The 13,490-nt window shown below is 36.7% G+C and overlaps 2 protein-coding genes across 2 annotated transcripts; one reads left to right on the forward strand and one right to left on the reverse strand.

Moving 5' to 3' along the window:
* Positions 1-2: 2 nt before the first annotated feature.
* pllp (plasmolipin) lies at positions 3-4,097 on the reverse strand. Its single transcript, XM_057347897.1, has 4 exons — positions 3,846-4,097; positions 2,506-2,679; positions 2,295-2,408; positions 3-912 (listed from the first exon to the last, which is right to left on the reverse strand). Exons 1-4 carry the CDS (start codon positions 3,975-3,977, stop codon positions 805-807), a joined length of 528 nt encoding a protein of 175 aa, XP_057203880.1. The 5' UTR covers positions 3,978-4,097; the 3' UTR covers positions 3-804.
* A 2,170-nt stretch (positions 4,098-6,267) lies between these two features.
* tgm2l (transglutaminase 2, like) lies at positions 6,268-12,556 on the forward strand. The gene is made up of 13 exons (XM_057348372.1): positions 6,268-6,743; positions 7,659-7,835; positions 8,053-8,283; positions 9,039-9,157; positions 9,573-9,701; positions 9,814-9,991; positions 10,102-10,240; positions 10,817-10,920; positions 11,064-11,306; positions 11,383-11,649; positions 11,829-11,989; positions 12,068-12,204; positions 12,299-12,556. Exons 1-13 carry the CDS (start codon positions 6,728-6,730, stop codon positions 12,474-12,476), a joined length of 2,079 nt encoding a protein of 692 aa, XP_057204355.1. The 5' UTR covers positions 6,268-6,727; the 3' UTR covers positions 12,477-12,556.
* The last annotated feature ends 934 nt before the right edge of the window (positions 12,557-13,490 follow it).

Below are 13,490 nucleotides of genomic sequence, written 5' to 3' on the forward strand. Positions count from 1 at the left end.
GATTTCATTCAGTTTTCTCATACTTTTTTAATGTAATGTTTCTTCTGGCTGTTATGTTTAAGATGACTCCCAAATCTACATCTTGAAAATAAGAAAAAATGACTCGCTTCAAACTCTTCCAAATAGAACTTAGTTTGCTGATGTTTACAGTACAAGTTTCAGTCCTTTAACTCTTCTCTCTTTACTTAGAACTCTTACTTAGATGTTGTGGAACTGTATATTTGTTTATTTTGTGTATATATAGACATGTATAGAGATGAGTGTGTATATGAAAAAAATAAATGCGATTGTTCTTTAATTACATTTGATAAAAAATGGTCATAATGGCTTCAAACGATTAAAAATGAAGCAAGCCATTTCTGAGAAATGTTGTTGTTGGGAGAAGAGAGAGAGCGAGCAAGCATTTGTTATTTTGAGGGCATCACAATAAAGACAGAGATGTGTTTGTTTGGGTGTCGATTTCGAATATCAACAGCGTTTCTCAGAAATAGCTTACTGTACCTTTAGGAAAGATATTTATCACTTAAATACATATTTGCTCATGACTTTTTGCATATATAGTATGTGCTATGGGTGAGGGTTGTGTTTTTGTACACACAATGTCCATGTCACAAACCATCTACTGTAGCGATTGCGCTGGACATAGTTCACACAAGTAATGTCACTAGTTTCAGTATAGCAGTGTGTCCTCACACTGACATTACTGAAGAGGTTTTTCAGTGACACCAAATAATGTCCTTCTTGAGATGTCCTCACGCAGGGAATGTGTAGATCCACAATGACAGTGCGTTCACTAGAGGACGTCTACACAGGAACTGTGGTCCCAGCTGCGTTTTGTCCATCCCCCCTCCAGCCCAAATAGGCAAAGAAGCTGCTAGCTGCATATAATAGGGTCACCAAGATGGCAAAAAACTGCAAGACAAAAAATATATACACCAGTTGTTATAATGATGATGATTATTCATTCAATGGGTTAGTATAATGTGGAGTTTAACAATGGACAGGTTGTGTTTTTAATGCCAGTTGATTTCTCAGTGAATGTTATATACCATTTTGGTTAAAAACGCTTGTTTCAGCTATTGGTTTTAAGAGCACATAATGGTTTGGATAACAAGTTGGATAACGAGTAATTATTTAGCGGGTATGAAGGTTAAAGACTTTTTATATGGAACTTAAGCTGTAAACCTTTACATGCAGAGGAGGTAAGAACTGCGATTACTATATTCCATTAAAGGTCTGTCATGTGCTTCAGAACAATTTACTTTGGACTCTGACCCATGTTGTTTAAAGCCTTACTTCTCCACAACCTTCCTCTTAAAGTGATAGTTAACCCAAAAATGTTTTGTCGTCCATTACTCACCTTCTTGTCATTTCAATCCTGTATGACTTTTTTCTTCCGCAGAACACAAAAGAAGAAAGTTGGTATCTGAACAGCGGCAACACCCATTCACTTCTATTGTATGGACACAAAACCAATGCAAGTGAATAAGTGTCGGTGTCCTAAAATTTCATCCTACCCATCAGATTGTCCTGCCAGGCATGCGCACATAAATGTTGTGTCATTTTTTTGTGCTGTAAAATCATACTACCTGTTTATTTTATACTGTTACAACAATCTGATTTTCATTGTTAAATCATTCTACATATTTATTTAATACTGGTAGGACAATTTGATGGGTATTTTGCGCTGTAAATTAAACCTACGTGTTTATTTATACTGATAGGATAATCTGAAAGGGTTTTTATGATGTAAACTCATTCTGTGTTTATTTTGTCGATGTTGTTTGGATTATATAAATGTTTGTGCTGCGGTAGGGAAATCTGACATAGGACAATTCGACAGAACACTGGTTAACAACATTTATCAAAATATCTTCTTTTTTGTTCAGCCAAAGAAAGAAAGTCATACAGGTTTGAAGTGACAAGAGGGTGAGTAAATGATGAGAGAATTTTCTTCTTTGGGTTAACTTTCACTTTAATCCTTACTGCTTTTATATACTCTTTGACAGTAACCACCTCCTTAAAACTGGGTAGCTTCATATATGTATTGTGTTTGAAATGCTTTGACATGGCATTGGTTACAACAAGTATGTTTAATCAACATTTCTTTAACATTTGCTGCTCTGCTTTAGGCCTTGGGCGTTGCTAACTTTTGAATCACCTGACTTGTGTAAGCAGAGTGACACCATGCTGTTATCAGATAAGTCTTTGAAATGCACAGTAGGTCACACCTCGAAAGTACTCTGTAAAATCATGTGCATGTGTGTAGTGTGTTCAAGATTTTTCTGACTTACTGCAGAAGCTGCTAGATGACCGTGTTGAAAATAATTAGGGTTCGGCACTGATATCGCATCAGTTAAAAAGGCACTTAAGTACAGAACAGTTGCAGCCGCGTAGAACACCAAGAGCTACAAAGTTGGAAGAAAAGGAATGAAAATATTAAAACGTTACCAGGATTTTAAAACATTATTTTGGATAGTGAAATGTAGGGAGAAAGTGTCTCACCACCAAAGGCCAGGGCATTGGGGGCAGCTTCTTATCCAAACCCAGTAATAGAATAACAAACAAGACGATGCTTAGAAGCCACAGCGTCACGCTGACAAACATCACCCAGCCATAGGCAGGAAACCAGGTGTACTGAGTACTGGCAATCAGTGCCCATGTCAGTAATCCAAAAAACTAAGAAAAGTTGGAGATGGCCGCATGGTCAACATTAATAAACAATACAATGTCAATACAGAGTTATAGCACATCTAATCAAAAATAACATATGAGGTCTATATTCATCTGGAAGATATCGATGCTTGCATAGAAACCTAATTGTCTATATGGTCAGTTGTAGCAATGGCAGCATCCTGGGTTTGGTTCCTAGGGCATGCATGGACCAATGCAACATAATATGCAACCTTTAATATCACTTTAGATAAAAGTATCTGCAAAATGCATAATGCTTCTGGCACACAAGGAAGTGAAAGCATACATATAAACATGTATTTTGTATCACTGTCAACAATGACTGCTATTTTTAGCATAAGTATTGTTTGTCCTCACGAATGTTTAGATAGAGTTAATGAGGAGATCCATTAAAGAAGATATCATTTTCTAGAATCAAAAGGTACCAATGGCATTCATTTGTACAATAATTATAAAAGGTTCATAATCAATTATTTATCTTATAAAGGTCTCTTATTTCACTCTGCGTGACTGACACAATATACCTGACAAACACACCTATTTCAAATCAAGCATACTGTAAGATATACTTAATTATATAAATAATTATAGGAACCTTTTAGGTTAAAGTTTCAATAAACCTTACAGCTAATTATTTCCTCATTGTCATATTCTAGTTCTGTTTTTTTTTTTCTTCATGTTTGTGATGTTTATATAGAACATGTTAATAAGTACAGCTGAACTTTGTAGACTTGTGCATTATCTGCACTTGTGTTTACTCAATGAAGAAATACCAAGCAGCACAATACAAACTCTAAATCCACCCCTAGACAAACCCTGTGCAAGCATGCAGTGCCGTGTTTTGTTACAAAGCTCACATTGGCATAATATCTTGAGTTGTACGCGGCCTGGTTTGTTTTATCAAACAACAGCTCTTCGTATCAGTCAGCCAGAGCTTAACTACTTTTTACATGAATACTGACATTATACCACAGGCACACATGGACTTCAGTTCTATCTACATATTCTGTTGTCAAAAGAGAAGTTGATAAAACAATGAAAGGTGAACATAAAGGTTTAACAGGATAAAAGACTACAAAACATCCACATAGGTAATAAAATAAAATTGTATGGAAAGTAGAAATGAGAATATTATGTTTTCATCAACTTACAATCTGAAGCAGAAGCAAGATGCCAGGAATGCTCTTGATGAAGTTCACATCAACGTTAGATGGGATTTCGAGTCTTCTTTGAGTTTCAGCTGGGCTTGTCTGAGTGTTTACCTTACCAGGAAAATCTGCCATTTCTTTGAAGTGTAAAAGTCAGTCACCTCAACAAAAAAAAGGTTGAGCACGTAAACACGCTAAACCAGGTAATCCAGGTGACCAGCAACTCAGCCTCAGGTAAACCTCTCTCTCTCTCTCTCTCTCTCTCTCTCTCTCTCTGCGCTCTGTCTCTCTCTCCCTCCCTCCCACACACACTTTGTCACCCTCCCTCTGTTAACATCCATAAACCTATGTGGCAAATACATCTACTTGGTGTAATAAAAACATTTGTAAGTGGGCTGTAATAATGGGAACCACTACCCTTCCTCTTGTTAAAATCACCTAAACTTTTTGCCGATACTCATGTTATGAATATTTCATGTTAGCCTAGGCCTATATGTATTTTTATAACAAGCATTTAATGGCAGAATGTGTTCAGTGCCACAGTCGGATGTGACATATTGTGTAAAAGTATTTTTTTTTGCTTGAATGTTATCTGTAAGGCATACATGCTTTCGCTTTAACTGAGAATGTGCCAGTCTAGCTTCCAACTTGAAAAGTGTTGTCAGAAGTGGGATTCGAACGCACGCCTCCAAAGGAGACTGCGAGCTTGAGCGCCACCGCTCGGCCATCCTGACACATTGCGTCCATTCGATTTCACCGAATCATCATATACTCTGGATAAATACGGAACCTTCATAATAATTAACTTACATGAGACGTTGTATTATGCTTTAAATCATAATAATGAAACGTGTTTAGCGTAACATAATTAATAATTACTTTAGAAAATACTAAATAATAATAACAATAACACTAGTTTTTCTGTAAATATTTTTTGCATTTACTTTATGTAGCCGGATTTGTTTATTTGTTGTTGCTAGAATGCATACTGCTGCAGATCTGTTTAACAAAATTTCATTGATAGAATCAATGTAATGTGGGACAAATAAAATAATTAGCCTAATAATCGACATACATGACAAACATAAAAACTATTCAAAATTAAATCATTAATAAGGCCGCAAATACTAAGCATTAATAAATGCTTAAAAATGAGTAAGCCGTATTTTTTAAGGGTGTAGCAAACATTTAAGACATGTCTACATTAATACAGTTTGGAAAGAGCCGAACCCAATGTTGTCCTTCTAATAAAAGACAGCTAAACAGTCAATGAGAGAGCAGGATTCCTTTCCAACATTTTTGTGCTTGCTTTGCAGAAGAGAATCTATTGCATATTTTCTCAGAACCAGTCTGTTCCAGTATTACTCAGCTTAGTGTCACAAACATCTGTAGGTGTGGTAGGGTGTTCCTTCAGACCATATCAGAAAAACAGAGACCATTCTGTATGTCTGTCTGGTCAAGCACCACTGTATAATGTAACAGAATGGTGAGAATCCACAGATGAGTTGGTAGCTAGAGAGGTCATTGTTCTTTTCTTTTCCCACTCCAGACAATAGCAGACACATGACTTTATTTTGGGAAAGGGAATTGTAATGATCTATGTGATTCTCAGTTGTTAAAAATTATTGCTGTCATAACATCAGTGAGGGAGCTTGATGGAATTTAATTATCTTTGCAAACAGTGCAGAAATTTCTCACAAAATTATGTCAGAGGTTTTAGCTGTTTCTTTCAGTTCCCTCCCATTGATCATTTGACCTCTGACTTATACATCAGATATCTGATATTTACTTCAACTAAAGATAAAAACGTAATAGTGACATTAATCTTGTGTTTTTAAACTAAAAATCCTGAAAGAAAGTTTTTTTTAGATTTATTTGTAAAATAGGCTAAACAGTAAATTGATTCAATCCTTTTAAGTTGTCATTTAAAGAAACGGTTCACTCAAAATGAAAACGATGTCTTCATTTACTCATTCTCAAATAGTTTCAAATCTGTATAAATTTCTGTGTTCTGATGAAGAGATATTTGGAAGAATGCTTGTAACCAAACAGTTCTTGGCCACAATTGACTACCACAGTAGGAACATTTGCTTTATAAAATTCTTTGGTCTGTTGAACACAAAAGAAGACATTTTGAAGAATGGAGAATGAATTTTTCTATGTAATGCTGATTTTGGGAAAATAAATTAAATCAAACTTATTGTCTGGCTTTCATTTGTTTAAGCCATAGAAAAAAGTCAGAAATACAGCTCTAAACATGCTAAACCCTTTCACTTAGCTTTTCTCCCATTATTAAAATCAAAGACTAAAAATAGAGAGAAATTAAAAATAGAAAATAATGTTAATGTAAGGAAAGAGAGGTGGGGTGGATTTATGGAATACTACAGAGTTATACCCCATATAACAAAGGCCCCTGTATGTGGCCCTGGCTCTTACGGAAAAGAAGCACTGGTTCCAGCAATAAGGTAGTTCCAGAAATGATGCGGGTTGTAGTAAATTCCCAAGCCATGATTCTTTTTCCATGATGGAAATATCGACCAAGCCAGAGGTTGAGCAGTGTTTGTCTGTGCACACAGCGATCAGTCTCTGTACACACTTGTACCTCTTGCTGCTTGAGGACGTTGTATGTATGTGTGATGTCAGAGGTCAAGAAGGCCACAGAGAGGATGTGTGAGTCAGGGTGTGTCTTACAGCAAGCAGGAAAGTGACAGAAAAAGGGCAAAGTAAATGACAGAGATGGTGTGGGGCATCAAGGGCGTGGACTATCTCTCACTATAAAAAGGACTGGAAAGTAGTTCTCTCAGACAAGCACAGAAATTTACAGAAAACATCAAAAACTGGATTTTACAAAGACATCACTGAATACTTGCAAGAATTATACGCCAATGGCCAACCATAAGGGTAAGTCTTGACAGTTTCTAAGTTTGTAACTGTATACTTGTAAATTACATTGTGAAAAGTCATTAAATGTAAATGATCTTACTGTATAAAAAGTTACAGTAAATATTTAAGAAAAAGGTTTAGCTATGTTTAGCTTTTTTATGACGTGCTATTCAGTATCAAATGTATGTGTGCATGCATGTTTGAAATCACATATATTACATAAAGATATTATATAAAGCAGTTCTGTAGTCAAGACGTTCACAACAAGGGCTGGCACTATGCTTTACCATTAGCACAGCTGACTGCAGCTTTCTCCTAAAAACATCTGCACACCAAACCACCTTCACTGGACCAAATGTGTTTTTTACCATAAAAAGCTATAACCGCTTCAAAACATCTTAGTAATATGTGATGCTAAAGTTTAGTTTTAGCGTTGCTTATAGTGGGTGTGCCGGTTACAAATGCTTTGCGTTGTTTGAACAAATATTGAAGCAGGTCCTCCACTCATTGGTTATTGGCTATCTGACCTTCTGAGGTCTGGGTTTTCTTGCAGAAATAAAAGCGTAACAGCAGCACTGAGTGGGTTCAAACAAATCAGATGTATTGTTAGTGGCATTGATAAATTGATGCTCATGCAATTATTATGAGCACAGAATAGTTTTAAAAATGTGTTTAAAAACGGTCATTTACAGTTTATTTTGCTTAATATTATCAACAGTTGTATTCTACCTTCTTTAAAGCTTGCCTTGTCAAACTGTTCAGGCCCATTTTAAATAAATTGTTTGCTAAACACAGGAAAAAGGACCAAAGGTTTTCAGAGCATTTAGATAGGCCTACAGTATATGATTTAAAGGCTAGTTGTTAAAGAAATCATTAAACACTTACATGTAACGTTTTTTTCTAAAAGTGTTAGTTCATGTCTTTCATTGCCAGCTATACTGAGTGGTATAGACCTCCAGTATTATGAAAATAACCATGCTCACCGAACAGAGGAGATGGACAGGGAGCGTCTGCTGGTGCGCAGAGGTCAGCCATTCTCTGTGGTGCTGCAGTGTCCTGAGAAAACTCCACAACCCCCAGACCAACTGCTCAATATCATACTACACCTGGGTGAGTAAGACTTGCATACTAAAGTCCAGACACTGGACTGGACCGCTTGTGGTGAAAAATCTATCCGATTTAACAAACTAACCAGAATAAGATATTATACTGTTTTGTATTGAATTGAACATAATATACAGCAGAATATAATAGTAACACATCAACATAACAAAACATCTGCACTTGAACAAATATCCCTTTCTTTCTGCGGATATATGTCTTACAGGTAAAAATAAAGAAGTGATCCTGAAGATGTCCGACTCCGAGCAGGATAATGAGAAATGGTGGTTCAGCCGGCGTAATGCTCAGGGTGAGGTGATGCTGACCCTCCACAGTCCTGCTAATGCTCCTATAGGATTGTACAGCATGACTGTGCTTCTGCTGTCAGCTGATGGTCAGATTCTGGAGCAAACTGAGTCTCAGACATTCTACCTGCTTTTCAATCCGTGGTGCAAAGGTGAGCGGCTTTTGAAATGAAACCCAACAGTTTACTTCTGTGGAACACGAAATGCAATTTAAAGGGGTCATATGGCGCGAATACGTGTTTTTCTGTGTCCTTGGTGTGTTATAAGTTGCCCATGCATGTATTAGACACATAAAATTGCACAAATTAAAGTGTCGGAAAGAAAAGATGCATTCTATCTAAAAACGAATGCTCACCCAGACCTGCCTGAAACGCCTCGTGTAACCACACCCCCACAAATCTACGTCAGTTAGTGGTATGATTTGACTAAGACCGCCCAAATGTAAACGCAAGTAAGGTGGGCGTACCTGTCAGTGCAATTGCTTTGGAACCTGATGTTCCAATTATGGTAAGAGGCGTTACATTTCCGACACACGCTTGCAGTATTCGACCAATCACTATGCACTGGTTAACTGGCCAATCATAGCACACTTCGCTTTTCAGAGCGATGAGCTTTGTAAAAAATCTGAGCGTTTCAGAGAGGCAGGGCAAAGAGGAGATGCAAACATGCACGGTATGTGAAAAATACAGCATTTTTTTAACCTTAAATCGTGTCTACACATTGCATTACATCTAAAACAAACCATAATATTTGTTTCAGCCGTGTCATATCACCCCTTTAAATATTATTTTGTCTACTTTTGTTCATAAAATTAAAATAAATTTCATTTTGCATGCAATAGATATGTAATACAGCATACGTCATTTACTTTAATATGTTAAACCACAATTATTTATCCTTTTTATAGAGGACTCTGTGTACCTCCCCAGTGAGGAACTGCTGCAGGAGTACATTTTAAATGAAAATGGGATCTTGTATCAGGGCTCCTGGGATGATATCACCACCATGCCCTGGAACTTCGGACAGGTAACATACACATGCATTCACATATAGCATCTGCTTAAAAAATATTGTGGTCAGTGACCTCGCTGAGAAAGTGTTGTGACCTGAGATGGCTGACAAGATTTACAGGCAGTGTTGCATGCTGGTGGAATTCCGATGAGATAGCGTGTGAATTGTGACAGATTGGTGGCAAGAAAGCCACAGAAGGCTTGTCTGCTGGGTAATCTCTGTAAGTGTCAGACTTATGTGACACAAATGGCACTCAGTCTGTTGACAGAGTGAGGGCAAACCAAACCGTAAAAAAATCCATAAAAGATAGGGCACAATATATTGTATTAATATGAAGGGAACTTATTGATTAAACATAATAGTTACCAGCAATGTTGGCCTTTTGTTTAAAAGACATGAAAATAGCGACTGGTGTTCTCTTCGTAAACAGTTTGAAAAAGACGTGGTGGATATTTGCTTTGAAGTGCTGGACAATTCACCAGCAGCGCTGAGGAATTCAGAGATGGACCACATCAACAGAGCAAGCCCTGTTTATGTAAGCAGAACCGTTACTGCCATGGTAAGCCATTCACTGTCTCCAGTCCTGTCATGTTTTGACGACAAGCGTAAAAACGTTTCACAATACAAATGATTATATTTATGCAAATTAGTATGTGTAATGTGTATGGCAGGTAAATGCTAATGATGACCGGGGAGTTGTGTCTGGCCGTTGGGATGGAGAATATAGTGATGGTGTGGCACCCACACGTTGGACTGGCAGTGTGCCCATTCTAAGGCGCTGGAGTGAGGCTGGAGGACAAATGGTGCGTTATGGTCAGTGCTGGGTGTTCACAGGTGTGGCCTGCACAGGTGAGAGAATACATTGCTTCATGGCAATCTCTAAACAAATGATTGTGCAGTTTCCACAGAAGATTTAAAGACACTAATGTGTCCTGTGTCTGACACGCTGCTTTCCACAGTCCTCCGCTGTCTTGGCATTCCGACCAGATGTATAACCAACTACTCGTCTGCTCACGACACAGATGCCAACATCTCCGTGGATTACTTGTTCAATGATAAGCTTGAAAGTGTGTCTGAAGGCAGGAAAGACACAATCTGGTTAGATTTCATATAACAGCTTAGTACTTGAACTTGAGAACATCATCAAAAATGAAATCTCTTCGATATCTCGAATTAAAATGAAATGGAGAGGAAATTGGAATTTTTGCTCGAGTTTCCGGTTTCTCAGATTTTTAAGTAACTACATGACTTGTATTGCTATAAAAGGAATCAAACTATATGTAGGCTAGTTTGTATTTGAGAAACAATACAAAGAGACTGGTAATACTTAAATAAAATAAAAAATACAAATTTGCTTGACAAGGAAAGGGATCCAAGATATCAAATTTTGTTTTCCGAAAGAAAAATAAATAAGTTAGTTTATGCTTAAAACAGGCAAAATATCATCTAATGGGGGAAAAGACTATAATAAAGTACTTAATGAAGAGGTAGAAATTAATTCAAGTTTATTTTTCTTACCCCATTGGCAGAATTTTAGAGAACAAGACTTAATATCTTAGGTCCTTTTGAAAAATCTATCTAGAAAAAAATAAATCTTTGTATCTTTTTTTTAGAATTTTTAAATATTTATACTGGCTAGTGCTTCATATGTGAGCTTTATCCACTTTTTCTCAGGAATTATCACTGTTGGGTTGAGTGCTGGATGAAGCGTGGTGATCTTCCAGAAGATTACAATGGATGGCAGGTGTTAGATCCCACCCCTCAAGAAAGGAGTGATGGTAGGTTTTAGACTACAATACAATTAGAGCTTTATTCATACAATCATGCTTTATTAAAAAATAAAGCATGATTGACACGAAAGCATCCCCTGGCACATTCATCAATGATTGAAATATTAACTAGCACATATATGTTCTCACAGGAGTCTTCTGCTGTGGGCCTTGTCCTGTCCATGCAGTCAAAGAGGGAGAGCTGGGGTTAAAGTATGACGCTCCATTTGTGTTCTCTGAGGTGAACGCAGATCTGGTCGTCTGGATTGTTCATCCCGATGGGGAACGCTCCAGAGTGTCCCAAAACAGCAAGATTGTAGGGCAGAACATCAGCACCAAGAGTGTGTATGGAGACTTCAGAGAGGACATTACTGCCAACTACAAATATCCTGAAGGTAATGTGCAAAAATTAACTTTTATATCACATACAGTATAATCATATTGTTAAAATCACATTCAATCCCACAACAGGCTCAGTGAAGGAGCGAGAGGTTTTTAAAAAGGTAGAAAGGCAAGTGAATCAGAATAATGAAGGCCCTGGACAGCTCGAGCTCTTCATCAAGCACGCTCCAGCTATCCACGGGACGGACTTTGACGTGATCATAGAGGTGTATAATGCTGCCGCAGAAGACACAGATGCCCAGCTCACAGTGACATCAAATGGAATAACCTACAATAGTATCAACCGGGGAGAGTGCCAGAAAAAGACAACTTCTCTCAGAGTTCCAGCTCGAAAAGGTAGGAACAAGAACATGAAAAGTACATACTTAAAATATGTTTCATGCCATTAGATATCAAAATGGCATCTGCAAACTAATAATATTTAGCTTGAGAATTGTGAGCCTATTTGAAATGTGACTAAAGTGTCCAAATACATTTTGGGGTCTCTTGATTAAATTATTTAAATCTCTTTTTAGCACATAAAGAAGTATTACGACTTCAGTATGATAATTATGGACCATGTGTGTCTGAACATCACATGATAAGAGTCACAGCGCTCCTTCAACCCACTGATCACAACATTATCATCCTGCAAGAAGTCAACATTCCCTTGAAAATGCCAGTGCTCAGTATCAACGTATGTATACAGCACAACTTCCTAACAACACCCTCACCATTTTCTTTATTAACCGACATTTTTAATGTTTCATTCCAGATTATTGGAAAAGCGATTGTGTCACGTAAACTGACAGCACACATCTCCTTCTCCAATCCCTTGCCTGTTAGTCTGCAAGGAGGCGTGTTTACCGTGGAGGGGGCGGGGCTAACGGAAGCAAGGGAGATAAAAACACAGTATGTAATTGCCTTTTTTATAAAGAACAAAGAAATCAAAGGCATTCAAACTGTGTTTGACTCTTACATGAGTTTGTTTTTGATTCTCTTGCAGTAGCAAAATTGACCCCGGTCAGGAAGTGATGGTTAAATTGTCTTTTAAGCCCACTCGTGATGGCCTGAGGAAACTGCTGGTCGACTTTGACTCTGATAGACTGAAAGGCGTTAAAGGAGAAGCCACTATCATTGTTCGGAAAAGAAAGAAAAATATTAATGCTGTCCCAGAAATCTAAATAAGCATACACCTTTTATATCTATACATTGTTTGGTGTGTTGAAAATTATACTATGAATGCAAAATACTTGACTGGCTAACACTTGTGTTAAAAATATGTTTTGTTTCGTCTCTTTATTTTTACAGAGTTGCATATTCTTAATGTTTACCATGATGGCTTTGATTATAATAAGCAAATATATGACTTAGCTATGTATTTTGGAATATTTTCAATTATGTGTAAACAAAACAGCTATATACAAATAAAATGTTTTTAAACCTGCCTTGCAGTCTTGAGAGTTTATTTTAGAAGGCTGAGTTAACTTAAGTTACCTGCTTTATTACTAGGGAACAGGTGAAATATTATTTATTACATGTAGCAGTTGCACCATTTGTTTTATATGGATTATCACCTCTTTCATATGATTATATGGTTAATAAACTACATATAGCTATTTACTGCTAATCCATATGTTTAATGAAACAACTAGCCTAGAGTTGTGAGTGAAATTGTATTTGATCGCCACCTGCTGTGAGAAAATGCTTACTGTAAACTGTGATAAATTGAAAGTAACTTTTTTAACTCAAATGTTATTTTTTATTATTTATTTTTGTAACGTTTTGCATTTGTATTGTGGAATATGCATTGTCTAACAGAGCTTGCCTGTCTATTATGTTAATGTTTATATGTAAAAACATATTATATTAAATTATTATTTTGCAATGTTATGGCTAACGTTATGTTAACAAATTATTTACCAAATTACCTAAATTTAACAAATGATATAAACATTTATAAGCGATTACAACAAATTACTCGCACCAGTAGAATAACAATATTCATTCTAATATTGAACGCTATAATACTTTGCAAGATTCTTTGCAAGAAAGGAGATTAAAATGAACAGAAGTCTCGGTTGATTGACAATTAATAGTTAACATAAAAATATCAATAATATAAAAATATCAATCCACTGTTTCTTTGTCGTTGCATCATCCAGTTCCGTTCAATGCGCATTGACATATCCAGCCGC

Source organism: Triplophysa rosa, linkage group LG12 (assembly GCF_024868665.1).
Source record: "Triplophysa rosa linkage group LG12, Trosa_1v2, whole genome shotgun sequence".
NCBI classification, from domain to species: domain Eukaryota; kingdom Metazoa; phylum Chordata; class Actinopteri; order Cypriniformes; family Nemacheilidae; genus Triplophysa; species Triplophysa rosa.